This window comes from Lontra canadensis, unplaced genomic scaffold (genome assembly GCF_010015895.1).
Source record: "Lontra canadensis isolate GAN:19392208 unplaced genomic scaffold, GSC_riverotter_1.0 scaffold136, whole genome shotgun sequence".
Classification (NCBI taxonomy): Eukaryota; Metazoa; Chordata; class Mammalia; order Carnivora; family Mustelidae; genus Lontra; species Lontra canadensis.
The window spans coordinates 3,701,257-3,729,128 of NW_022631130.1; the positions used below are offsets into that span (position 1 = coordinate 3,701,257).

Here is a 27,872-nt window from a genome sequence, read left to right on the forward strand (position 1 = left end):
AAGTTTTGCAATGTTGAAAACCATCAGTTGAGGTCACCTTAAAAGTCCTGTTGCAAAATGAGGGTTTTGGAGGGGAGGAGGGTGGGGGGTTGGGTGAGCCTGGTAGTGGGTATTATGGAGGGCAGTATTGCATGGAACACTGGGTGTGGTGCATAAACAATGAATGCTGGAACACTGAAAAAAAAAAGTGAAAAAAAGGTCCTGTTGCACAAGTATATTTCATAGTTCTTTGAGTTGTCAATAATTGGATGCTGAAGCACCCAACATATAATTTTTAACCTCAGTCTGCTAGACTGTGATGTCTGTGGCTCTAAGAAATACTGCAGATGTCTCTGTGCCTCCTGGATGAGAAGTGGCCCTGGACTGTCCCCAGCAGCTGCCAGGAACTCAGTGTATACAGATAGGAGAGCATGGCATGAGGAAACATCATGAGCACCTTGTTGTTGGCTGCCATGATCCACATATGAGTTCTGACATCAGTGTGGTGTTATTTGGTTAGCAAGATGTCCAGGGAAAACACCACAACTGGGCTAACATATAGCATGATTAGCACTGTGTGGATAAGCATGGTACCCTTGGCCCGGGAATAGCCCTGCACCCAGATGCCTGAAGTCCTGGTCTCTGCATATATCCTCCAGAACAGTAGATGATGAGAACTGTGCATAGAAAGAGAATGCATAAAATTCAGGTGTCGGTGACAGTGACTCGGGGGTCATGGCCTGTTTCAGCGTCCATGAAGGATGCATGAGGCCTCTTGCTCTAACCTAGCATTCTGGCTCTTGCTAAGCCAAATGAGACATGTGGAGAAGAAGCAGGCTACCAACCAGTTGAGGGCCACCACTTTCTGGGCTGCCTCATAAGACATGAAGGAGAAATAGTGCAGAGGATAAACAGCTGCCAGGTAGGTGTACAGCACGGTGGCCATGAAGGACAGGATGGTGCTGGTAGAGGAAGCGGAGATGGCATCTGTGAGAACACCACAAGCAATGTAGTCCAGGGCCCAGCTATCCAGGTTGCTGGAGGAGATGATCATGTGGAAGACAAGGTAGGCCAGATCTGAGAGCAGGATGTTAGCCAGCAGCAGGTAGTGGGGCTCTTGCCAAAGTCTCTGGCTCTGCAGGATGGTTACCAGCAGCAGGGAGCTCAGAGCAAGTGTGGCTATAGCCAGCGGGCTTGAGGTGAGGAACAGCCAGAACAGCATGGAAACAGGCACCCTCAGGTCTCCGAGGCTCAGGGAGGCATTGGGGCTAACTGGAGCATGCAGGGGTCTCACTGATGAGCTGATCAGAGGCTGGCTAGGCTATTGTGTCCAGGCAGTAGGGTGTCTGCTGATCCCTCCTGCTTCCTGGCAGGAATGGCAGGTTTTCTCATAGATGGTTTGCTCTGTACCTTCCCAGGGTGCGGATCTCCCATGCAGGGGTTCTGTTGGTGCTACTCCTCTGTAGAAATGCTGTGCTTAAGCAGGCCTTAGGAATGACTGTTTAACAAAAATAAAACAACAAAGCAAAATTCTGCTCACACACGGGTTCCTACATTCATACACAACTGCCAGCTGTCCTGGCTACGTGTTCATGGGTACAACTAAATGGATCGGGCTGTTACCATAATGTATGGTCACTGATCTCTTGAGAAGTGTCTCCCATCCGGTTTAGGTGAGCATGCTTTCTGCTCTTGAGATTCTGGCTCTGAGACTTTGGGAAGCTCTCTACATTTGTTTTCTTATCTGTGAAATATGAATGCTGCTCATACATACCTCATGGAAATGTTGCAAAAATCTAGTGGTAACATGCTTAATGCAATGTATAGCCTGGAGTAAATGCTCAATTCATATAAGTCCTTACCTTACCACACTTTCCAGAGGCTTGGGTCATCTCTGCTCCACAGACCTCCCTTGTCCTCACTGTAGACAGAGTGCACTAGTTGCTCCATACCCCAGGGACCTGCTGCTTGTGCCACATCCCTCCAATCCCTATGCAGTCTCTCTCCAGGCCCCAGCCCAACACCAGGCTGAGCCTTGGGAAGAAGCTACCACAGAGCTGGTGACTTCCTGAGCACAGGCAGAATGTTCTTAAGATCAGAGAGAAACAAAAATTTTAGACATTGAACCATAAGAGGCCTAGCCTCATATGAAAGCCACCTGGACCAGATCTAGCAAGTAACACACCAGAACCCTGCCTCATCCCTCATCTAAGGACCCTCTGACTACATGTGCACTCACCTTTTTCCTCCCTTTTCTTTCTCAGCAGTGTAGAAACTGAAGACTTCACATTATGGGTGTTATAGAAAACCACGTACTGATATAGGGGAAATGAGTAGTGCACGTTAATGAATCTACAAGTCACTTTGGAAATAAAATCTTCACCATGTGTGACATATCTAAAGCCTTGGGATGCTAGGACAGTCCCTATCCAGTGACCAGCCAGAAGGCACCCTCCAGGAAGCTGGAGATAAACTGAAACTATGGACAAGGTTGAGACCAGCAAATTCAAACCACCAAGTGGACGGGCCCCTATGCTCTGCCCCCCACCAAAGGAGAGAGAGAGAAGCTAACAGTGACTGCACACCTCTTCACTGTGGGCATCTACTGCATATAGGTACTGCCACATGATGATACAGGAATCCTGCATTGTTCCTTGATCCAGCAAGACAGATTTCAGGTGGGAAATGGAGCCCAAAGAGGTTAAGTGCCTTGTGTATAATCACATTGTGGGAAGGCTCAGGACAAGGAAGAAGCTATTTTTCCCAAGACATGCAAAAGCCCTGCTGCTGTGTCCCCCAGATTTGGTAGTGAATAGGAACTACTCACTGTGGTAAGGGCAAAGTGCAAGACTGACAGGTATGGGTAGTGGGCAGTGGTGGTGGTAGCCCTGAGCAGAACCACCCCCCTCACACAGCAGTGCCCACAGACAGCCAGCAGCCAAGACTCTCAAGTTGGAGTGAATGATCTAAACGGGAGCTCTTGGGCTCTTAGCAACAACACAATGTCCCTCAGCAACATGCCATGTCACCTGACCAAGCTGCAGGAATGAAGCAGTGAAGAGAACCTCTACTTCACATGCCTAGCTGCATGCATGTATGTCAAGGAGAAACAAAGAAAACTGAAAGTGAACCTCCTGGGTGTCAGGCACTTTTATAGACATCATTTCACCTTTAGGAATCCTTTACATGGCAAGGAAACTGAGGCATATGTGAGATCAAGGCATTTTCTCAAAGGCACCCAGAAAATAGTAGAGCATAGGTGTGTCTGACTCCAAATCATGTGTTGTTTCCATCCTCTCTTCACCAACGTCCCAGACAGTCTTCCTGCCACTGCCTTCCTAGCTGGCACTGGTGCTGGACTCTTCATTACCACCATCATTTCCATCAGCATTTCAGTACACACATTTGTTCTAATTTTTTAATTTATTGTTTGGTTTTTGAGTACAGTTAACACACGGTGTTACATTCATTTCAGCTGTACAACATAGTGGTTCAATGAGTCTATATGTCATGCTGTGCTGCCCACAAGTGTAGCTACCATCTGTCACCACATAGCACTGTCATAACACCATTGACTGTATTCCCTGGCTGTGTCTTTCAGCCTCGTGACTTATTTACCCAATAACTGAAGCCAGTAGCCCCCTCTCCCCTTTACCCATTCATCCATCCCTTCACCCTCTTCCCTCTACAGCCATAAGCTTGTTCTCTGTATTTATAGGTTTGGTTCTGATTTCTGTTTATTTGTTTATTCATTTTCAATCCTCATATCTTCATCATCACCATTATTATCACCATGTCAGCATCACTGTCACCATCCCATTACTCTCATCCTTATTTCATCACTCTTATCCCTGCATCATCTTTGCCATCATCATCATCACCACGTCACCATAATCTTCCTCCTCTTCCTTACCATTCTCGCCATCATTGTGATCACTGCCACCTCATCAGCATGTTGCTCCTATATTAAATAAAACTCTCCACCGGTTTCTCATTGCTCTGAAGATAAAGACTGAGATCTTTGTCCTGGTACATGAGACTGAGTACAGCCCATCCCTAGTCCCTCCTTCCCTCGCTCTTCAGTCTTTGTGGTCCAGCTCACTTGCCTTTTCTCAGTTCCTTAGAGGACAAATGACCCTTGCTTCCTGGGAACTTTGCTACCCTCTTTCCTTATCAGCAAACTATCACTTTGAAGGACTCTTCTGACAAATGTCTACTGACCCTTGGAATGGGCCACAGCTATCTCCGTTATATGCATATAGTATTTTTATTTCTTTTATACTATTTACCACAATTTGTCTTTGTGTTTCCTTGTATGAGTCATGTCTAACATTGTTATCAGAATCAGCTCCATGGAGGGGGTCCTGCTCACCAGCACACCCTCAGTGCCTGTCACAGAAAAGGATCATGTAAATGCCAGGCTGAGGTTTAAATGGCCTGTCCTTAAGGCCAGGGACTTAGACAAAGAAGAGGTAGGGTAGAAGTTCAGAGTGAGGAATCCAGTTTGAGCAGAGCCAGGAGGATGAAGGACCCAGCAGTGCCTTTGGGTCATGTTGGCTGTGGCAGGAGCAGGGTGGGAGGGGGGAGGGGAGGCAATTTATACCTCAGAGCGACAGGACAAAATTTACCTTCTGTGAGGACAGAGCTGACATCCAGATGGACAATGGGCTGGAGGAGGCCTGGAGGCAGAGTGAGGTCTCTTTGTGATGTACCACATGGGTAGAAGAGAAATGCTCCTCTGAAGAAAGGTCCTCAGTTGACTTTTCCATCAGTAGATATGCCACTTTCCAAGAACTGTCCGTGAGGTCTTAGAGATCTCCATCATACTGATTCCTTTAGAATTAGCAGATTTTTAATCCATAATCAAAAAATATGAGAATGTCATCTGCCACTGGTTAAACCCAGATTTTTAAAATAATTAAATAATATATACTGATGAGAGAGAAATTAAAATCCTGATAGCTCCCATAGCCCGTACTACTCTCTGCATCTCTTGTGTTCAGTTATTGACCTGACTCTCTACCACAGTGAACTCCTTGAGTGCAGGGCTAGAGCTTATTTACCTCCATGCCCCTTTCCCCCTTTAGATGGTGTTGCTGGCTCAGCACTCCTACCTGGAAAATCCTGGAATAATGAATAAATGGATGATAGCACCTGGAGTCTGGTTGGGACAGGTGGGAGGGAAAGACCATAGTGTTTGGTCTTCTTTGCACATATGCAAACCTGAGTGCCTCCTGCTCCTCAGGGCCAGCCCACAACTCACCTTCTACTCACATTAGGGTGTCCATCAGTCTTTCAGTAGTCAGAGACACTTTTTATTCATGCACTCACTAAGGCTTTAAATAAGTTTATTTTATTGGATTTTAGCATACAGGGGATACCTTTGAAAAGCCTCTTTAACTCTGTAGTTAAGGACCCCAAGAGCCCTCCATAAAATCTGGAAAATCACCCTGGTTCTATTCTAGTTGAAGAAGCCCTGTAGCCACTCCTCCCTACATAGCAACTACCCATTGCTCTCTCAGCCCATTCTGTTCACACTAAGTCCTCTCTACCTGGCATGCTCCTCCATGGCCAGTCCCTTCAGCTTGCTCCTGCCTCTGCACTGGAGGCCGCTCCTTCCTCTCTTCTGTAGATGCAGGTCCTCTCCATCACAACACCCTGCTGCTTCCTGTACTATTTGGTTCACAGTTGGGATTTATTTTGTCCATTTATTTAATTTTGAAGGTTAATATACCACACTCTGTTCTTTTATTATCATTGTGAACTATTTTAAATACATTGAAAAATGCAGAAAGGAATTAACACATTCTCCTGGATCTACTATCTAAAATTAACAAATGTTCATGTTTTGCCGTATTTGCTTCCAATAATTTTATATGTCATTTTATTATTACATACGTAGATAAATAAAATATTGTACACTATTCGTTCTTGTGTGTGTGACACAGCTTTTTCCCTTTCCTACCTATCCAGGGAGCAGCATCCACTTTGAATTTGGTCTATATTCCTCCTGTCCATGTATTTAAACTTTCACTGCCAATATATGGTTCCCAAAGCTTATATAGCTTCCATTGATGTTCATGCTTGGTATTGTACTGTGATTTAATTCTGCTATTGCATTTTTTACTCATTATACATTGCAATTTTTACTCATTATACATTTACTCATTATACATTGTAGGCCAGGGATTTTTCCACACAGATCTCTTTCATTTTATGAAAATGCCCTATAGCATTTCATCTCTAACCATATCACCACACTTTATCCTTTACCTATAGATGGACGTGTATAGTATTACAAGGAGAGCAATGATGAGGAGTTTCTGTATGTACATATATGATGTTTCTTTAGAAGTACTATTGCTTGACCATGAGGAATCACACTATTCGTCAGGATTTTCCTTTTGCCGGCAACATGTAGGTGGGATGGGGTACCCTTCATTTAGGAAATGGATGGTACCACTGTGCACAGAGTCTTGTCCGAGGCATGAGAACCTGCGATGAACTGAAGACATCTAGAGGTCACAGAGAGGGGAAAATGTGCTCAGGGTGTGGGTGGATCAGGCTTTTCCTGGCCCTGCCCTCTATGGCTGGGGAGGGGAAGACCATCAAGAGCCTCAGGGGCAGTAGCCCTGCCACACATCCTCTCTCCACAATGAGGCTGTGTCACACACACACACACACAAGAACGCAGCTTCAGCCTTGAGGAAGCTTGTAGTGCAACAGGATGGTGGGAGAGGGGGACAGCACACCCACAGAACAGAACAGAGGAAGACAATGTTTTTAAGACTCCCCACAAAGTGCCTAGGGAATTCCTAGAGAGAGTGAGTTTCCACTTGTGGGGAAGGATGCAGGGGGAGCCATTAAAGAGTATGGGATGGTTGCAGATGGTGGGGAGGTTGGAGGGACATGGGTACACTAAAGCTAGGAATGGTGGAAAGAGTAACTACCTGAAAATCAGTGTACCTAAGAGGATGGATGCCATGTCCTAGGTCTGGAGATAGAAGCTGATTAAGGCAATCTCAAACAGTTTAATGCTGCCACCTTGTGGCAAGGCTCAAGCAGAACTTACTACTGGAGGAAAGAGAATGTGGGAAAAACCTGACTGGGCATGAAAAAGCTAGGGAAGGTGCTGTCCTCTCCCAGCACTTGTAGGTTGTTGCTGAGTGGAGCCTGCAGAGAGGCTGTGTGGAACTATGCCTCTGGTCACAGGTTCTAGAGTCTGCTAGCTGGGTCCAGTTCTGGCACTGACCTACCTGCTTGTCATTTTGCCTCTCTGGGATGCTGGTTCCTCATGTTGAGTAGGAATTAGGACAGTCCATCCCCCCAGGTGTGACCTCACAGTGCTTACTCCTCTGCACCTGCCTCTGCTCATAGCACACCCTCCATTTTTCCAGACCCACCCAGCTCACAATGGTGGCAGCCCTGTCCTAAGCCTATCTTCTGCATTCTCTTGGAAATAGCATGGAGTTGGGACAAGCAGGGGAAAAGATTAGGCCTCTGATTGACTAAAAGCAGGACATAGGGGGGCATCAGCCAACCTGGGGCTGATCCTGTCACTGTGTTTCCTATGTAATGGTTCGTTTTCCTTGGATTCAGTTTCCTCACCTGCAAACTGCCAATGTACATAATTGTGGAGATCACATGCCCCCCCTGAGCACTTCAGAAGCAGCCCAGATGGTGAGCAGCAAATCTCCTGTACCTCATCCTCTCCAAAATCCCCATTATCTCCCACATTCCCTGAAAACAGTTTTCCTGTGGCTTCTCTTTGGGAGGCTGCCTTTGTCCTCAGACATACTTGCCTGGTGTGCCCAATTGTTATTCCTAGCTTCTGCAATGTCTCCATTCCCCAACTTCTGATGCCTCCTTTGAGGACCAATAATTATGCCTCTCCACCCTGCCCATTCTGTTGGCTTCCTCCAGCTTCCCTTCAAAACTCTCAATCTTGTCTTCTATGTCTCTGCCTAATATTAGGATTTTCAGCTTGTGTGTGTGTGGCGGGGGGTTGGGCGGGGATGGAGGGTATGTACATAACTTCTCAAAAGGAAGCTAATTTGGATGAATTAACTCAAAAATATATGTGGGTGTGGTTCTGTCTAGCACTATGAGAACTAGTGAAATCCACACAAGGACCACAAAATTCTGGAGCTGATGTCAGCAGGAGTATGAAGGTCTGGTACTGACAGGGATCAGAGAAACTACAAAATGGAAGTTGGACCCTCAGCTCTACACTAGGCGGAAGCAAGCTGACAGAACTATTCAGGTGCAAATTTTGTGCAACTATGTGCTCCTTCCCCCCACAAAAGGACAGATATAAGTGTTCACAATTATTATTTTCTTTGTGATTTTTACACTGAGCCTCCATTACTTCAAATGAATTTAGAGCAGTATTTTAAAGTTCTTCTTTAAAATATAGTCATTGAGGTTGCACCTATAATTCATGAAATTATCAATTAAGGACTGCATGACTTACACAGAAAAAATCAGAATTTCACTCAGGTAAATCTCTAAAGCACTACAAATGTTCTTTTTATAGATTTTGAAGATTTCCTGTTAAGTTTAAGGAAATATTAAAGGGCAAGAAAAAGTAAGGAAAAGAGAAAGAAAAATAAAACAGTTCAGAGAGTAAGAAAGAAACAAGTATTAAAATTTAAAAAAAAAAATAAAATAAAAAAGGAAGGATGACCAAGAGTTCAAAGGGCAGAGTCAAGAGTCACAGAGAATTTTCTCCTAAGGCCTTGAGACCTTGCCCAGTAGGACAGCAGTAACTCTTTTTTGCTTTGCTTTCCATCTCCTCTCCTCCTCCCTCTTTGAATGGCAATGCCTGTGATTTTTATCCCCTTCCTGGCCTGTCTTACCATCCTATGTTGGGAATGTTGAGTAGGTAGTTCCATAAATAGAGGAAGAACTGTGGTTAAGAACTATGTTAATGAGTTAAATCTTAGAACCTCATCCTCACCTAACTTAGAGAATTTCAATAATGAGATTTTGGACTTGGAGCTGATGAAATGTTTACATTGAGATGAGGTTGGCTCACAGACTGGCCCCTGGACACAGAGGGCAAGGAGAGGCTAGAGAAAGAGGCAGGTTGCTGCAGATTGGTAGATGGCAGGTTTAATTTGCAAGGGAACTTAGGTATGAGGCTTGTCTTGGGGGATCACAAGATGATTGGATCTCTACACTGGCAGGCCATGATCTTAAAGTTTATATAGAAGACTTTACTGGGGGTGCCTGGGTGGCTCAGTTGTTAAGTGTCTGCCTTTGGTTCAGGCCCTGATCCCCGGGTCCTGGGATTGAGCCCCACATAAGACTCCCTGCTTAGGGGAGAGCCTGCTTCTCCCTCTCCCTCTGCTTGCCACTCCCCCTGCTTGTGCTCTCTCTGTCAAATAAATAAAATCTTAAAAAAAGAAGAAGAAGCCTTTACTGGTTCAGTCACATATTTTAGTCCAGAAGTTCTCAGCAACACCTTTTTCTCTCAAGGCAGTGTCCTTTAAGCAGCTCCCACTTGATAGGCAGAGCATACATTCCAAGGCCAGGGGAGAGAGTGCAGAGCTTTTGATTGCCTGGGTCCAGTTATCAGATCAACCAGTGGTCATGTCCTCTTAGTGACCTCCTTTAACAGATAACTCTGAATTTTGAGTTGATACTGGAATGAAATGAGATCCTTGGGGGTGTTGGGAGATAGCAAATAATTTTTCATTTGGGAGAACATGAGTGGTTAGCAGCCAGAAGTTGGACTTCCTATACAACCCATACCCTTGCATAATGCCCGTCTGATGAAGTATCCACCCATGATTATGTCATGCTGTTTTGCACTAGTGAGCTTTAAAAAGGGATATTATCCATGGTGGGTCTGACTTAATTATGTGAATGGGGGAGGGGCAGAAATGAAGGGATTGGATCTTGAAAGCCAGTTGGAAATATTTGGTGACATTATAGAAGTGCTTAGGCTCTGACCATTAGTGCATATTCCTGGGCATACACATAACTGCCCTGATGTCTCTACCATCAAACTGGGATTCCTGGGCAGAACACCCTATGTGCCCTCTGCTTCCCCCATCAGCCCGGGGGCTCCCGGCTCCAGGTACATGAGGTCTACTGACTTCTCTGGCTAACCAAGCAGGCCGCAGGGCGGACTGGAAAGGGGGCATTTCTTACCGCGGGAGGCAGTTTCCCAGCGGCCCCCTCAGCCTCGCGCCATGCGGTCCACACATCCAGGAGACGGTTGTGCACTGGCCGGATGGCAAGCGTCCAAGCCAAGGGCTCAGGCCCAGGCTGGCAGGGGGCCTGCATGCTGGCCACAGCCCTGCTCTGGCTACGCCCATTGCTGTTGCACGCTGAGCCCAAGGGAACCACTGCAGATGGTGAGTGAGCAGGCGAAGGGCATCAGGCTCGCACACTTCTCAAGTGACCCTCCCAAACCCCACCAAGCCAGGAAGACCTTTACCTGGCTAAGTGGGGCTCTAGAGTCTCTGGGTCCCTGGTGGGTCCTTCCCTGGGTCAGGGAGGGCCGAGGCTGAGAAGACCAGGCTCTTTCCCTCAGGGCCTCAAGCATCTTCAGTTCAAGGGCAGAGGTCTTTCACTAGCCTGTCATTGTGGGCCCCCAAGGATCTCTTCATTTTAAGAACGGGAGTGCAGTGTTTCAGAAGGAGAATTGTCAAGCAGAATGTGTTCCATCAGTTTCCCTAGAATATTAGGCTGAGGAGGGAAGGATGCAACCACTTAATCGTCAAGAGCCTGGAGCAAATAGCATCCCTCAGAAGCCTTCAGTTTTGAGGACTTCAAACAGAGGTGTGCTAGTTAAGTTAAATAAGGTCTGGAGAAGGGCCTGGGGCAGCACCACCTCCGGGACCTCTATACCCCAGTAAGTGCAGATGTGCACCTCTGCAGCTGCCTGCTTCCCTGCCCTTCGATGGCTGCCCCCCTTTTCTTATCCAGACTCAGAGACTTCTTCCTTAGCGCTACTGTCACCAACAAAGCCAGGTAGCCCTTTGTTACTTGAGCCATGTCACTTCATCCTGGGGCTTGGATTTCCCAGCTGGAAATTGAGAAGGGTCCATGGTGGCCCTGAGCCTGTTGATGCTAACATTTGGAGACACCGAGGCTGGCATCCATAATACACGTGCTTCACAGGTAGGATTGTCTCCACAGTGTGTGGGAAGCCAACAGTAAGTGGGAAGATCTTTGGTGGACAGAATGCACCTGATCTACGGTGGCCGTGGCAGGCCAGTCTGCTCTACCTTGGCAAGCACATCTGCGGAGCTGCCCTCATAGATGCCTACTGGGTTATCTCAGCTGCCCATTGCTTCCAAAAGTATGTGCTCCCAATGGGCCCAGCTGCCGGGGTGGGACTGGGGAGGGAGCACAAGATGGGCAGAACAGAAGGGGTTGAAAAGTGTCTCGACCCTTTATCCCTAGGGAAAGTCTGCTGCCTCTGCCTTTGAGCCAGCAGTCCCCTCTACTTTGAGTGCCATCCCTACTCACCACCTGAGTCCAGTCTCCTGACTGTCTGAGTTCACATCTCCCAGGACAAAGGCCCTTTACCTCATCTCTCCCTCTGGGGATATTCTCATCTTCCCCCCTCCTCACACTTTGGTAATACTTGCCAAGATGGCATGGTTATTTCAGCTACATGTACATTACTTTTAAATAGCTAAATGGAAATTAACTCTAATTGTGATGATCAGCACTGGAAAACAGACTTTAATTCCAAAGGAACTGCCTCCAGCCCACTCTTTGTCTTCCTTAAACTTTAGGATTCTAAGTCCTGTTCTCACTCAAGGTAGACTCTGGTTTCTGAATCTTGTCCAGCTCTAGACAGTCCAACAAGATCTCAGGGGGTTTCATTTTCCTCTTATGCAGATGGTAATGGATGTGTAGTGTCCCTGACTAAACATATGGCACAGGCTTTAGGCTTCAAGTCACAACAGTGGTTTCAGAACCCTCACTTCCCAGGCCTGAGGGAGCATCAGTCAGGCCCTGGACAAAATGGGAAATTATTCTGTACTCTTCCAGTCAGACCATTCAAAGGTCATCATCAGCACAACTGTCAGAGACTTCCCTAGGTCCTAACCACCCACCATTCTAGCACATTTCTCTCTGGAGGCATCCACTGTTTATTTAACCAGTACCCAGAAATTCCTGTCACGCTGTAGAACTATGTGCCCAAGAGATCCTGTAGTTATCATTGCCCCTATAGGCCAGAGTGAGGCATGAAGCAAATGGTCTCTGTCCTGGGAGACAGGGTGCAGACGGTTAGGAGAATGCGCAGCTCCTCAAGTGTATCCTGAACTTACTCTATGCCCAGAGGGAGCGGGGAGAACATCATGCTCCAAGTCAGAGGAGGTCAGAGCTATCGGCATCAAATAGATTTGAGACCCCACTTGGGTTCTGTTCATTGATTCAGCACCCATGGGTGCCAGGCCCCATCTGAGGCTCCCTGTGGAGGATGTGGAGATGCAGACCTTGACGTTTCTAATACTATCAGGAAAGTGAGACATAAACTCAACTACTTTGATGCAGAATGGAGAGGCCGGAATATACAAGAGAATGGATTCTGAGCCAGTATCAGGGGAAATGCCATGCATCCCATCAGAATCGGGTCTTGGAACTAAAGAGGCCTTATGGGAGGAGAGTATAGACATGTAGAATCTGGGCAAAGTAGCAGCACAAACAGGCCATTTGTGTTGGAAAGTTGCTCATGTTCCAGAAACAAGGAGTTGAATTACATGAGTTCCCCTATTTGCTCCACATAGACTCACTGAATGCCTGTCTCCAGATGGGGACAGGCTTGAAGAAGTATGTGTATGTGAAGGCAGGGAAGAGGGAATGGATCATGGCTTGGGAAATGGGGTCTTTGAAAACTACTTCAAGACATGGGATGTTCCAAGTATTCTGATCAGAGCTGGGAATGAGCCAAGTATTCTTTACTCTAAAATGAAGAGGTATAGTTTTATGTGCTCTGCTCTTTCTTTCCAGCACTGAGATTTTCTGCTCCTTTGATTTGGGGACATACAGGGGAAGCCATCAAACACTTTCAAAGGACAGATGTTCTGAGGCTACAGACAGGCATCCAACCCAACTGACAAGATTATTAGGGAGGAGAGAGCTACCTCTGGAAAAATGGTGGTGTTTGGTTGCTTACAAGGGTCGAAGGAGTTGGGGGTTAGACAGTCAGGTGAGGGTACAAGTGTGCAGCACACAGAGGAGACAGGTGATAATGCAGCTTCTCACAACAGGTCACATGAACCATCTGACTACCAGATCCTGCTCGGGTACCATCGGCTCCAACATCCCACTGAGCATAGCCGGCAGATGACAGTGTATCGACTCATTGTTCACAATGAATTTAACAAACACTACTTCATGGGCAGTGACATCGCCCTGTTGCAACTGCATCTGTCTGTGAACTTTACATCCCACATTCTTCCTGCCTGCCTCCCAGGTCCAACTACGAAGCTACCCCTTCACAGCAGTTGCTGGATAACAGGCTGGGGAATGATCACTGAGGGTGGTGAGTAGGGGTAGGACAGGCAGGGGGGCAAAGGCCAAGAAGGAGGGAGGTATGATGCCCATTGTAGGGCCCTTTCAGCCCTGATATCATATCCATTTCAAGTTTCAAGTTTTCTTCTGCCCATGGATCAAAAAGTCTGAGTATCTGTAACTTTCAGAATCAGGAACTTGGGCTCTTTGACTCCAAGCCATTCAGGATTCCACTCAGACTCCAAGGTTCTGCTTGAGACCATGTCAAGCCCCTCCAAGGCTTCACCAAACACCTCTTAGGCTTCCCTTGCCATAGGAGGTCCTTGGAGCAGCAGTAGGGAAATCAAAGCAGGCCTGCTTGCTGGCCCAGGAGGTGAAGTTGGGGTGTTTATAGCTTAAGGATATTTTCCTCTGTAATTCTCACATCCCCTTATCCATTAATTCAAGTAAAACTCCCATTTTGCCAGCTTGCTGGCTTGTATATTTTTAGGGTGACACTGGAGAAATGGTGGGCCTTTTTACACAATGGTGAATACTTTTGACTTAGAAAATATAATGTAGAGTGAAGAAACTGGAATGTAGATTTGGTATGATTTGTAGGGTCATAGGTTTGCCAGGATCTGGCTGAGTGTCTCAGTGGGGACATTTGGGGCAAGACTTGTTTTTCTGTGCTTCTGACCACTAAATGTCAGTCCCAGTCTCTAGACATATGAACAGCCAACTCTCCAGCATTTCCAGAGACACCCTTCTGGGATGGACTATCACTCAAGAAGAACCACTGGCAGAGCAAGGAGGATTCTGCAGGATAGGTCAGAGGGTAGGAATTGGGGCATGAGGGGATGTCACAGGCTAGAGCAGGAGAGGAGCAGATGGAGTCTACAGTTCTCCTTCCTCCACACCCTCCCCTGATTACAGCTGCTGGGCCTGGGTGGCCCCCGAGAACATGTGAGGGCTGCACATGGCAAGCACACCCTAGGAGGGAGCTGTCATTGTGACACTGTGCTGCCCCATGCAAACACGAGTCAGATCTGTGAGCAGAGTGTGGAAATAGAATCCACATGGGAAATATCCACAGACCAGTTGCTCCTTGAGGCTGGGCCATGTCTTATTGGTCATACTACCTCAACCCACCTGGCATCTAGTGGGCACATCAGTGCAACTGAGCCCGGACTCCCAGCTTCCACATTCTGTGCTTCTATTTCTAGCTCTGCATAGCTGCCACATTAATTACTTTCAGAACATAAGGAGACCCTTTGGTGGTTTCCCAGTGTGCTTAGAATGAAATCTGAAATCCACATTTCAGATGGTGAGGAGACCCTGCTTGCTCTAGACCCTGCTATGACCCTGCCTCATCTTTTACAACCCGCACTCCCACCCCATTGCAGCCACATAAGCCTTCCTGCTGGCCCCTATTGCAGGCCCCTCATTTGCTCTTTTGTCTGTCTTGAACATCTTGTCCCCTCATCTTTGCAAGTCCTCTGAGAGACTTCCCCAATCCTGTCAGCTAGAATTGGCAGCATGTTTCAGAGGGAGCTATCCTTCCTTCCAGGCTCCACCCCATATCTGTCCTCTCCCCGACCCAAACTCTGCTGCAGATTTCCTGGCTCCACCATTCCAGCTGCAAGAAGGAGAAGTTGCCATTATTGACAGAGAGGTCTGTAAAATGTATTTCCAATTGCCAGACTCCAGCAGCAGCGAATATTCTATACACGAGGATATGTTTTGTGCTGGGGACCTCATGACAGGAAAGTCCATCTGCCAAGTAAGTGGGAACTCAGACTGCCTGTCTTCTCCTGTGTTGTTTGTCCCCTTCGGTCTTCTCTGAACCTGGTCCTAGCCCCTGGCTTCTTCCTCCTAAGCCCACCCTAGCCTGAAGTGTCAGAGCTGAAAGTCAGAAGCCCCCAAAGAGTACTAGTTAAAACCATACATGTCTTCTTTAAAAATAAATTATTGAAGTATATAGCATACATAGAAAAGGGTATAATTTACAAATGTGTTGTTTGATAGATTTTTAGAAATTGGCATGCTCATGTAAACTGTTACCCGAAGAGTCCTCCTCATACCACCTTTCTGTCACTAACTTCTTGAGAGTAGCTGTGGCTTCCGAAGCACTGTGGATTAGTGTTGACACTTACATACATGGAATTATATAGAATACATCTTCATCTGGTCTCTTCCAGGCAATATCATGTTTGAAAGATTTATTCATCTTAGGTTGGTTTACATTATTCATTTACTGCCTATACCCACTGTATGAATATGCTATCATTTTATCCATCCATTCTAGTCTTGGTGGCATTTGGATAGCTTCCACTTGAAACCATTACAGATAGATTTGCTATGAACACCCTAGTGCATATGTTTTAGTACACATGGGTTCATATTTGGGTTGGGTGTAACCCTGGGAGTAGAATTACTGTGCCATAAGCAAGCTTCATCTCTCATAGACACTGGAAAGCAGGTTTCTAACCTGCTTGGTACCAATTTGCACTTCCACCAACAGTGACTGAGAGCTGTTCTTACTCCATGTTGTCTCTGGTACTTCATGTTGCCTGCCATTTTCAATTTAACAATTACATGTGATTTTCATTTTATTTTATTTTATTTTATTTATTTTATTTCTCTGGTGAATGATGGAGATGAGCGCTTTTTCATCTATGTATTACCTCTTTTAAAGAGTATCTATTCAAGATTTTTTCCATTATTTCTATGGGATTGTGTGCCTTTCCTACTAAATTGTAGGACCTAAGAATGTTATTGGATATGTGTTAAGAATGTCTTCTACTGTGGAATCCTTCTCTTTTATGGTAGGGAAACTGAGACACAGAGAGGGAAGTGGATAGCCCAAGGTGAGGTAGCATGACCATAGCAAACCTAGAAAACCATTGCTTTCCTCTGGAGCTGTATCCTCCTTTATCTTTGTTCTCACAACTCATACTGCCTCTTTCCTCAGGGAGATTCTGGGGGCCCCCTGGTCTGCAAGCTGAACAGTAGTACTTGGTTTCTGATAGGACTGTCTAGCTGGAGCCAGGCCTGCCACTACCCCATAAGTCCCAGCGTCTTCACCAGGATCACCTACTTCTCCAACTGGATCAGTGAGAAGCAGAGCACCTCGTCCAATCCCCATCCTTCATTGGCTCCTCCTCAGGAAAAACCTCCTATTTTGAGTGACTTCACTTCTCTGGGCATGGTCCACAAGCCCACCACCTACATAACCCTTGTGTCTTCACAGACCTTCCTTCTGCTGCTGATTTCCCTAAGGACACTGTGACGGACCCCATGGTGCCCCTCCTGCCCTTTCGCCCACAAACTTGTCTATGTTAGTTCCAATAGACTCTGCATTCTTCTTAACTCTGTCCATCTCTGAACTCACTTGTCCATCTGTGGATTGCTACAGGCCTGACAAAATAAAAATAATCAAATAAGCTTCCTGCTCCTGTTTTGGACCTGTCTTCCCTCCACCCCCACACTACTGTCCTTCAAGCTCCTCAGCACAAGAAGATCTCCCTCCTCCCTGGACTGGGGGCAGGGAAGGACAGGGACACTCGGGGGTTTGGTGGCCATCCAGAGGTGAGCCACTAGACTTGGGGATTCTTCTTGAAGAGTTATCATGGCTTAGAGGCCAGAGTCTCACCTCATAGAGGAAGTAGCATGCCTTAGATTCCACAAAGAACTAATGTGTATGGGTCTTCCTACAGTGGATGATGTGACATGAGCTGAAGGATATTCCAGGCCCACAGGTCACATTGGTTTCCTTGGAAAGGCTCTACTTGAGGTAGACTGTGAAGGGCTCTGGCCGCCAGGCTAAAGTCTCAAGTCTCAGCTCAGCTGCGCTCTAAAGCTCTACTCTCTAACCCTGAGAAGTTAGCTCTCAGTCTATCCCCCGTATACCCATAGCTCTGTCTTTCCACAGTCTCTCAAAGCCCAGCCTACCACCCCCTGGGGACTTGGCATAGCTTGAGGTCTGGCTGACTCTTGACTTGGGCCACCACTGAGCCCAATCCATGACCTGAGCTGCTCTCTACAAACTGAAAGGTTCCGTGGACAAAAGGACGAGACTGATACAAAGCGAAGGTCAAGCAAAGCTTTATTTCGCGCCAAGCATCGAGAATCAAACTGACCGGCCAGGGCCGTCTCTTGCAAAGAGGCGACCCCTCCCAGTCTCACAGACTAACTTTTATAGAATAAAGGCCATGTGGTTGAGCCTGGCCACACACAGGTGGCCAATTGAATTACAATTTACCCTATAATAGTTATTTGAATTAGCCTATCACTCTGGTCAGAATTGGCGCCCAAAAGGCCGGGCCCACATTCTTGGGTGGTTAGAGAGGTGCTTTCCTGATTGGATGTCTCCACTGGCTTGGCTCATCCTTGGTGGGTAGGGAGGTAATACGTGTGTTTTCACTGATTGGACATTTCCACCTGGCCGGACATGTCCTTGTATCTGGGCTCCGTTATCTCTGCCCAGCCTGACATGTCCTGGTATCTGTGCTCCGTTATTGGGGCTATTTGGCCGTATTTCACCAGTTCTGTTTCTAAGCACTTTCCTCTTGGGGGAAGGGGCAGGTTCAATAAGTTTACTGCATAAACAACGAAATGGCTCGCTCTGGCTAAGTAGGCCCTTACAAAACATGTCTGGGTCACAGAACCTTAACTAGTTAGCAGAATGCTCAGAAGGGTCTCACAACTGGAGACCACAAACCTGAATACTTGCTGATCAGGGGGCAGCCCCCAATCATTGCAGACCCTCTGTATCTACAGTGCCATCAGGTGTTCTGTGCAAATTCCTTCCACTCTTGTCCCTCAAACAGCCTAGACTCTCTCCAGAAGTTGAGAACAGGTCAAGTAACTGTTAGGTCCCCCAATAATGGGTCCATGATTAAAGGAGTGAGACTGATATAAAGCAAAGGTCAAGCAAAGCTTTATTTCATGCCAAGCATCAAGAATCAAACTGACCGGCCTCTTACAGAGAGGGCGACCTCTCTCTGTTTCACAGACTAGTTTTTAAGGGCAAAGGCCATCCTGTTGGGCCTGGCCACACACAGGTGGCCAATGAAATTGTAACACACAGAGAAAGCTGCACAGTCATGCTAGGTGACCAATTGAATTACAATTTACCCTAGTAGATACTTGAATTAGCCTATCACCTTGGTTAGAATTGGCGCCCAAAAGGTGCTCAGAGGCGGGCCCCATACTCCTTGGTAACTAAGGAGACAGTATGCATCCCCCACTGATCAGATGTCTACACCTAGCCTGACCCACCCTTGTATTTGGGCTTTGTTACCTGGGGCTGGTTTCTGGAACTTGTTTTTGAGTAAGTCCCCTGGGGGAAGAAGGGCAGGGACAGTTTAAGGGTTAAACAACAAGGTTATTGTTTAACCTGGATGGGAGTGTACTGGCTAAAATAAGGCCTTACAGTATCATGCACATTGTCACCAGAATCTGGCTGGCTTTAAGCCCTCTGTTATTTATGCAAATGTTTCCTTCCCAGTTCAGCAGTATCTGTTAAGTGAGAAAAAAAATTCCCTCCCTGTTAGTAAACTCAGTTATGGGGCTCCATGACCCGGTTGTTGGGCCCTGAGGAAGGAGTCAGCACTTAGTTCAGATTTGGAGCACTAGCCACCTGCTGCCCCTGGAACAGCCACTTTCCTCAACTCATGGTAACTGTATTGGTTTTCTCTCAAATAGAGACTTCTGTTTGGTCCATCAATAGCTATGCTTCTGTGTGAAGCATGGAATGGTGTGACTACTCGCTCTTCCATGAAGGGTCTTGGGACCCCTAACTCATAGATGAAAATTCATTTCTAGTCCACTCTGCAGATTTGCTAAATCACAGCTACACTCCAGCCTATTTCCCTGTTACCCACAGCCAGCTTCAGTGCTCAGTATTACTATTCAGGTTTGATCTCTTTTTACAGATATGGACCTGAGGCCTAGCATGGTCAAGTAACTTGCCTGAGGTCATGTAGGTAGTAAATAGTAGAACAGAAATCCAACCCAGATCTCTTTAAGGACCTCAGAGGTCTTCCCTCTAACACAGTCACATCAAGGCCCTGTGTGACTTCCCTTCTCAGGCTACCTGTGAGAAGTACCATGAGAGGCTTGTCTGTCCCAAACATGGCCCTGGTCAGTGGCAAGGAAAGATCCCAAGTAACAAGAGTGATGTTAAGGTGCATGTCAGGTCTGAAGGGCTGGTGAGTCTGCAGTTGAGGGAAAGGCTGAGTGTGTCACTGCAGTGGGTTTCACCAGACCTGCCATCAGGAGATCCTAAGGGGCTACTGGCTCACATCCCCAAAGAAAGTGTGGGTGAGCAGGGGAGGTGAGAGGAAAATCTGGAATCAGTGAGGAAACCTGGAGAAACTAAAGGTGATCCTGAAGTGTCCTGTAGCTGGGGGAAGAAGGTGGGGGCAACGTGAGAATGGGCTTGAAGAAAGCTTTTTACCTGTTCTGCTCTTTTCCCATCCCATACCCTATGACAAATGCTGTCTAATATTTCCCAGGTGCCAGTATGTTGCAGGGTGGCCATATCAACTAGTGTGTAGGTCCAGACAGCCACCTTGAATAAGAGCCTTCTGTGTCCCCATTTCTACTCTTCCTTGCGGGGTCCTCCATAATTTCTTCTAAGGACTTTAAACTTGAATTCTGGCTATAGGAGTTGCCTGGCAAGAGGCAGTACGGAAGAGAAGTTAAGAGTGTCTTTGTGATGCCTGGGATCCTCTGCTCTGAGGTCACCCTTCCTTTTCTTTGAACTCATCAGGACTGTAAGGACGTATTTTATATTTTTATTTCAGCCAGAGGCTTCCATTGAGGTTAAACAATAACTTTGTTGTTTAACCCTTAAACAGTCCCTGCTCCCCTTCCCCCAGGAGACTTAAAAACAAGTCCCAGAAAACAGCTCCAGGTAACAAAGCCCAGATACAAGGGTGGGTCAGGCCAGGTGGAGACATCCAATCAGTGGGGGTGCATACTATTGAAAGGGTCCATAGACAAAAGGATGAGACTGATACAAAGCGAAGGTTAAGCAAAGCTTTATTTCGCACCAAGCATTGAGAATCAAACTGACCGACCAGGGCCGTCTCTTGCAAAGAGGCGCCCCCCCCCCCCCAGCCTCACAAATTAACTTTTATAGAGTAAAGGCCATGTGGTTGAGCCTGGCTACACACAGGTAGCCAATTGAATTACATTCTACCCCATAGTAGTTATTTGAACTAGCCTATTACCCTGGTCAGAATTGGCACCCAAAAGGTAGGGCCCACATTCTTGGGTGGTTAGGGAGGTGCTTTCCTGATTGGATGTCTTTACCTGGCCGAACATGTCCTTGGCGGGTAGGGAGGTAATACGTGTGCTTTCCCTTAATTGGACGTTTCCATCTGGCCGGACACGTCCTTGAATCTGGACTCCATTATCGGGGGCTATTCGGCCATATTTCACCAATTCTGTTTCTAAGCGCTTTCCTCTTGGGGGAAGGGGCAGGTTCGATTTAAGTTTACTGCATAAACAACAAAATGGCTCGCTCTGGCTAAGTAGGCCCTTACATTCCCCCCTTTTCTTTGGAGATGAGTCAAATCCTTGACTTTTTAGCTAGTTCTATGTTTTTCTGTTGTAAGGGGTTATAAGTCATGTAAACAGGGGTTAATGGGTGCCAATTGGCATAAGGTTACATTAAATTGCACAGTCGACTGATGAGTTAGCCATTCACCGCTTTGTATAACCTTTTCTATTTCTCCTAATTCCATTTGTTTAATTTCCCACCTATACTTTTCTGTCTTATGAGGTAACTTAGAAGCTTTTACAAAAACAGGTAACAATAGGAACAACAATGAACTCATAGTCTTTTGAGTCTTAGCTTTAGTCTACGATCCACAGGGTCCATTGGCAGCAGCTTCCATTTCTGGGGGGCGTCTTCATCCTTGGTTTGCTTGAGGTGACCCGCATGAATCCAGGCCCAGATTCTTTTACTTTCATTGCTGTGGGTGTGGTCAGGATGATAGTAAAGGTCCCTTCCAGCGAGGCTCCAAGTTTCCCACTTGGTGGTGACATATTCAAACCAAGTCCCCGGGTTGGTAAGGATGTGGTTCCAGCTCTGTCTCTGTCTCAGTGTGGGCTGTTCAGATCCCTGTGTGGGCTAGACAGACTGTAATGCCTGCAGTGACTAGAGTACAGACTGACCAATTATTTTTGTTAGGGCAACCTCTTGTAGCCAAGAGCAGAGTGGGTGAGGGTGTTTCCCAAACATTATTTCAAATGGGGTCACCTTGTTTAAATAGGGTGTACATCATGCTGTGAGGAGGGTGAAAGGAAGGAGAGCCACCTATCCACCACCAGTCTCCAGAATTAGCTTTGTCAAGGTTACCTTAAGAGTCCAGTTTATTCTCTCTACTTGCCCGGAACTCTGGGGCCAGTAGGCACAATGTAGTTTCCAATTAGTGCCTATAGCTTTGGCCAATACCTGTGAGACTGAACTCATAAATGCAGGGTCATTGTCTGACCTGATCGCAAGAGGTAACCCAAACCTCTCTTTTCCCTCTTTTTATTTTAGTTCTTTTCGCATTTACCACATGACATTGAACATATCAACCATATCCTGAATCATACACCATAATTTAGAAACCTGAAACTGCTTGCCCATAAGCTCCTTAAGCTTGCGTGTCCCCAAATGAGTGCCCTGATGTATTTGGCTTACTAATTTCTTCCTAGTCTTAGCCCAGTCCCCTTTATAGTCTAGTTTAACCCATTTTTATAAATATTTTAAATCTTCCTCTGAAGTTTGCCTCAAGTTGTCTACCTTAGGTAAACAAACATTTAAAGACAACCAAATCTAGAATTTAATATTCATAAAGGTGTGTTTTTAAAACATAATTTTTCTCTCTCAAATAACCCTCATTTCCAGAGATAGCCAAATTAGGACTAATTTACTTGAAAAACAAGTCCAGTTTTAACAAACTTGGCCTAATTATTTACATGAGCTCAGCAAGAACAGTGAGTGTGATCATATAGACCTTTTAGAATCTGCTTTGCTGGAACTCTTATAAGGAATCTCTAGGTTGAACTTTTAGTAGCCTCTCCAGGCCAGAAGCCAAGCCACATACTTGCCATCAGACATGCCTGTAATACCTGTCGACTTGGGCGAATTCTTCTTTGGGAGGCTCTCCACCTACCAAGGAGTGACATTCTTTACTCACCTGGTGAGGCTGCTGGGAACTCTGTAAGCAAGGTATCAGGCCAACAGTTCCAAAGGGCTTTACGGCTCCAGGTATCATAAAATCAGCCTTAGTTCCTTTAAACTGTTTGGTCATATCTGAGTCTTTTCAAATATGACATCCCAGTCAAAGCCTTGGTAAAATAACCAGTTTCCAATAGTGTCCTGTTACAAGGAAAACAGATTCTTATTGAACTTATGCAAATGACTGATTGCCATGGAAGAAAGAATACTTACTGAGACCTTCTGATTTTCAGAGGGTTCAGATAGAGAGAAAAGTTGAATGCCTTGAGTTGTTTACAAATCAATACTTTTACCTCTCTGTAAGTTACAGATAATTTAAGAAAAAGTATCCCTAGTCTGGAAGAGCAAACATTAGAGAACCAGCAATGTTTAAAATAAGACAAAACATTAAGAGACACAACACTATAATCTTTTAGTTCATTTAGTCCCATATTACTTTCCATGTTGCTAATTCTGGTTTAGCTCAAATGCAGCTTTTATTTCTGGAAATTCTTACCCGTTTCCATTCCAGGATTTTAATATATCAAAGACCTGTATTTGTCCTGAAAGTCTCCCCTTTTATTTTTTATAAATAAGAGTGAGTTTTTATGGTTACAGGCAATGGAGGATGGTAACAGGGTGTTTTTGTAGTCCCTCAAGGTTGGGCTGTTTTTTTAATTTCTCAAGGCCAAATGACCCTTTCACTTGGAAGTAAGTATAATCTATGTGGAGGCAGGTCAGGAGAGTGCTAAATCACCTTGGAGGCTTTTTTTTTTTTTTGTCTGTCCTGACCATATCTAAAATTCCTTTTTTGAAGATTTTCCTTTATAAACCTTTTACAACTTTTTTTTTTTTTTTGTATTTAGGTTTTGTCTCAAGCCATTTTTTTAAAACCATTATCTTATTTAAGACAAAATTACCTTTTTTTACCCTTAACAAAATGTATTCCCATTTCTTAAATCTTTATTACATATATTTTTACTTTTTTTACATACTTTATTACATATTTTTTACTTTTTTTTTTTTACTTTTTTTACATATTTTTTTTTATTTTTATCAGTCTTACAGTTGGCAGAATTTTGTACTTTTAGAAACACCTTAACCTCTAGTCAGTTATTAACCAATTGTGAACTGTTACAACAGAATTTTTTAGATGGCAATTTATGAATTAGTTAAGCATAAAACGTGTTTACCAACAGATTTTAAAAGCACAAACCTAGTTTCAGAACCAGTGCTCTAGCATTTTATCTCATTTGGTTTAGACCTAGATGTCTATAATTTAATTTTATAATTTTATAATTTTATATAATTTTATTGTCATCCAAGCAAAACTTTAAACTTTTAGGTTACCAAAGACTTTGAAAGCTATTTCAGCAATTACCCATTAAAACATTGAGACAGACAATTAACCATCAGTTTAGTTATTTTTTTGCTAATAGATTTTAACAGATTTTAACAGAAATAATGAGAGCTTATTTGATCTTAAGTAAACTCTGAAGTTTTACATTTACTGCTGATAACTAAAAAGATAAGTCTATTTTAATTAAACCAACAAACTTAACTTAGTTTTAATACTGATTTACATTTCACCTGGGCCCACTTTACTTTGAATGTTTACCCGAGACATAGGTGGGAGGATCTGGAGTGGGGGGTGTTAGGTCCAGAGGGTGCTCTTTTTGCTCCTTGACAGAGAAGAGAGAAGGAGCCGTGGTGCATGGTCTAGAGGCTGGTCATGCAGGCCACACACATGTTGGTGTAGAAGCACGAGAAGGGGGAGACAGAAGAAACAAGGTGCCACCAGAAGGCAGAGAAAGGATTTTCAGTTTTAAAGCTTATTAACTTCAACAGAGGAGTAGACATTATGCTTTACCGCCAGTAAGGGGGAGGGGGCTAGGCAGTCCACATCGGGCCAGAGAGGGCAAGGAACTTCCCCGAAACAAAGGAATTTTTGGCAGCTGCTTGGGAATATTTTTTAAAGTCTTTGTCTTGAGTTAGACTAACCCCAGTTGACTCTAGTTATAGCCCTTAACACATGAAATGAGGGAGGGAGAAGCCCCACATCTATGAGGAGGAACAGAGAGATGAAAATCAGAGTCCACTTACTTTGTTTGCCCCATTTCTTTAAACACAACAAATAACAGATAACAAAAAGACAAGACAAAGACAACCACAAACCCAGCGGCCCTCATTCAGAGCCTGCCCTGGGTGGGGTTTTTTTCAGCCCCTACAGGGGTTACCCGGCCCCCTATAACCAGACCCAGCGGCCTTTAACCTGCCGCTGTAGGGAATTTTTTTGGTTCCCTATGAGCATCCATTGATCCAGTGGGGAATTTTTTTGTTTTTTTTATGTGTATTTGTAAACCCAACGGTTGCGGTCCCCTTGATACGCTCATTGGTGGGGATTTTTTCAGTCTTCTAGATGTACTTGCTGGTGGGGATTTTTTTCGGTCTCCAGATGCACCCAATGTTGGGGATTTTTTTGGTCCCCTGATTGTCTGGGAGGGCCCGTACCCCGTGGCAATCCCCCCTGAGGGATGAGGCGTCCCCGCATCCACTCCAGCCCTGGGAGCTATGCTGTGTCCAGCTTTTCCCCGGTGGGCTTTATTACCCTGGAGCTCCACGGACAGACAAACAGACAGACAGACAGACAGACAGACAGATAAGATCTCAAGGGGTCTTGAGATCTTACCTCCGGAGGCTTTTTGATGCTGGCTCAGTCCTCGCCATTTTATCCTGGACGAGCCCCCACTGAAAGGGTCCTTAGACAAAAGGACGAGACTGATACAAAGCGAAGGTCAAGCAAAGCTTTATTTTGCACCAAGCATCGAGAATCTAACTGACCGACCAGGGCCGTCTCTTGCAAAGAGGCGACTCCCCCGCCCCCAGCCTCACAAACTAACTTTTATAGAGTAAAGGCCATGTGGTTGAGCCTGGCTACACACAGGTAGCCAATTGAATTACATTCTACCCCATAGTAGTTATTTGAACTAGCCTATCACCCTGGTCAGAATTGGCGCCCAAAAGGCAGGGCCCACATTTTTGGGTGGTTAGGGAGGTGCTTTCCTGATTGGATGTCTCCACCTGGCCGAAGATGTCCTTGGCGGGTAGGGAGGTAATACGTGCGCTTTCCCTTGATTGGGCGTTTCCATCTGGCTGGACACGTCCTTGAATCTGGACTCCATTATCGGGGGCTATTCGGCCATATTTCACCAATTCTGTTTCTAAGTGCTTTCCTCTTGGGGGAAGGGGCAGGTTCAATTCAAGTTTACTGCATAAACAACAAAATGGCTCGCTCTGGCTAAGTACGCCCTTACACTATCTCCTAGCTACCAAGGTGATAGGCTAGTTTCCATGGATACTGTGGGGTGAATTGTAATTCAATTCGCCACCTGTGTGTGGCCAGGCCCAACCACATGGCCTTTGCTCTATAAAGTTTGTCTGGAAAGCAGGGAGGGGTTGTCCTCTGTAAGGGGCGTCCCCAACCGGTCTGTTTGATGATCGGTCTGATTCTTGATGCTTGGCATGAAATAAAGCTTTTCTTGACCTTCGCTTTGTATCAGTCTTCCTCCTTTAATCACGGACCCATTATTGGGGTACCCATTTTTGGGGGGACCTAACAAGGACTTCTGTCCTTCTCTGATGCACAGTACCAAACAGTGACAGAGTAGCTGCTAACCCATTGGGAATGTGAGCACACATGCAAAAATTACTATATACCTGTGAAATATGAAGACCACCTAAGACATACAACAGAATGAACATTACATATTATTTGAAATAAAAATAGTGGAAGAGACAGACTCCAGAAAAGTAATAAACACAATAAATCTCTCCTTCTGGATATAGGAAAATATCACTAGCAATAAGACCCAAGAAAACCACAGGAAAGAACCAAGTCAAAATATTGCATATGAAAAATAGAATGGTTGAATTAAAGGGCACAATAGATTAGGTAAATAACAGGATAAACACAGATCAGAGAGGCGTGCAATTGCTATTTTCTGTGGACATTACAGAAGTATAGACTTGGGAGTTGTCACACTTATGGTAGGATCATTTGTGGAATTTCTTTATCAAAGAACTAATTATCAAAGTATGATGGGGTATATGGAGAAGAGGAAGCTGGTTCAGTAGCCTGGCATAAGCAGGAGCAACAGAGCTTTTGTCAATCCCCATTGCCCTTTTCACCCCTCCCCTACTGTTCCCACCACCCCACCACTGCCAGCCCTAAGGGACAGGGTAGGGAGAATGAGGAGCAGGGATCAGCAGCTGAGGGATACAACTAAGTGAAGAAAACTCACAAATAGGGTTTTCATGGAAATAAACACTGTGACCACTGTAATCCCTTCCTCAGTTCTTTAGCTGAGGCTCTCCACTGGCTGAACCCATGTAGCCAGTGAGCACAGGAGCCTGTCAGACCTTTCTTCTTCCCAATTCCATCCCACAGAAGTACTGGGACGGGTGGAGAGTTTGCCTGGAGGGACAAACAAGAAGTACCTGCTATAGGGAGGTCTAGATTTCTAAACCCCATTCTAATGCTTAAAAAAATTAATTGAATGTTTTCACTAAATCATTAAAAAAATCTTCATGGGACACTTGTATGGCACAGTAAGTGGAGTATACAACACTTTTATTTTTTACATATTTAAATTTAAATTAATGAACATATAAAGTATTATTGGTTTTAGCAGTAGAGAACTGTGATTCATCAGTCTTATATACTATCCAGTGCTCATTACATCACATGTCCTCCCTAATGTCTGTCACCAGTTACTTCACCCCTTCCCGCTTCTTAACCTCCAGCAACCCATAAGTTTGTTTCCTATCATTAGGAGACTATTATGGTTTGTCTGTCTCTCTCTCTGGTTTTGTCTTATTTATTTTTTCCTCCCTTCCCCTATAATCCTTTGTTTTGTTTTGTTTTTTTTCTTAAATTCCTCATATCGATGAGATCATATGAAAGTTGTCGTTCTCTGATTTACTTATTTCGTTTAGCATAATATGCTCTAGTTCCATCCATGTCATTGCAAATGCCAAGATTTCAATTTTTTGAAGGCTGCATCATATTCCATTGTATATACCACCACATCCTAATCCATTCATCCCTCAACGGACATCTGGGTTCTTTTCATGGTTTGGGTATTGTGGACCTTGCTGTTATAAACAGTGGAGTCCACATGCCCCTTTAGATCACTCATTTGTATTTTTG

General features: G+C 45.3%; 1 protein-coding gene across 1 annotated transcript; it reads right to left on the reverse strand.

The window, feature by feature from the left end:
- Nucleotides 1-310: 310 nt before the first annotated feature.
- GPR148 (G protein-coupled receptor 148) lies at nucleotides 311-10,272 on the reverse strand. The gene is given in 5 exon segments (XM_032843205.1): nucleotides 311-639; nucleotides 642-736; nucleotides 738-1,259; nucleotides 1,261-1,295; nucleotides 10,138-10,272. Coding segments are annotated over 5 exon segments (1,116 nt in total).
- Between the last annotated feature and the right edge of the window lie 17,600 nt (nucleotides 10,273-27,872).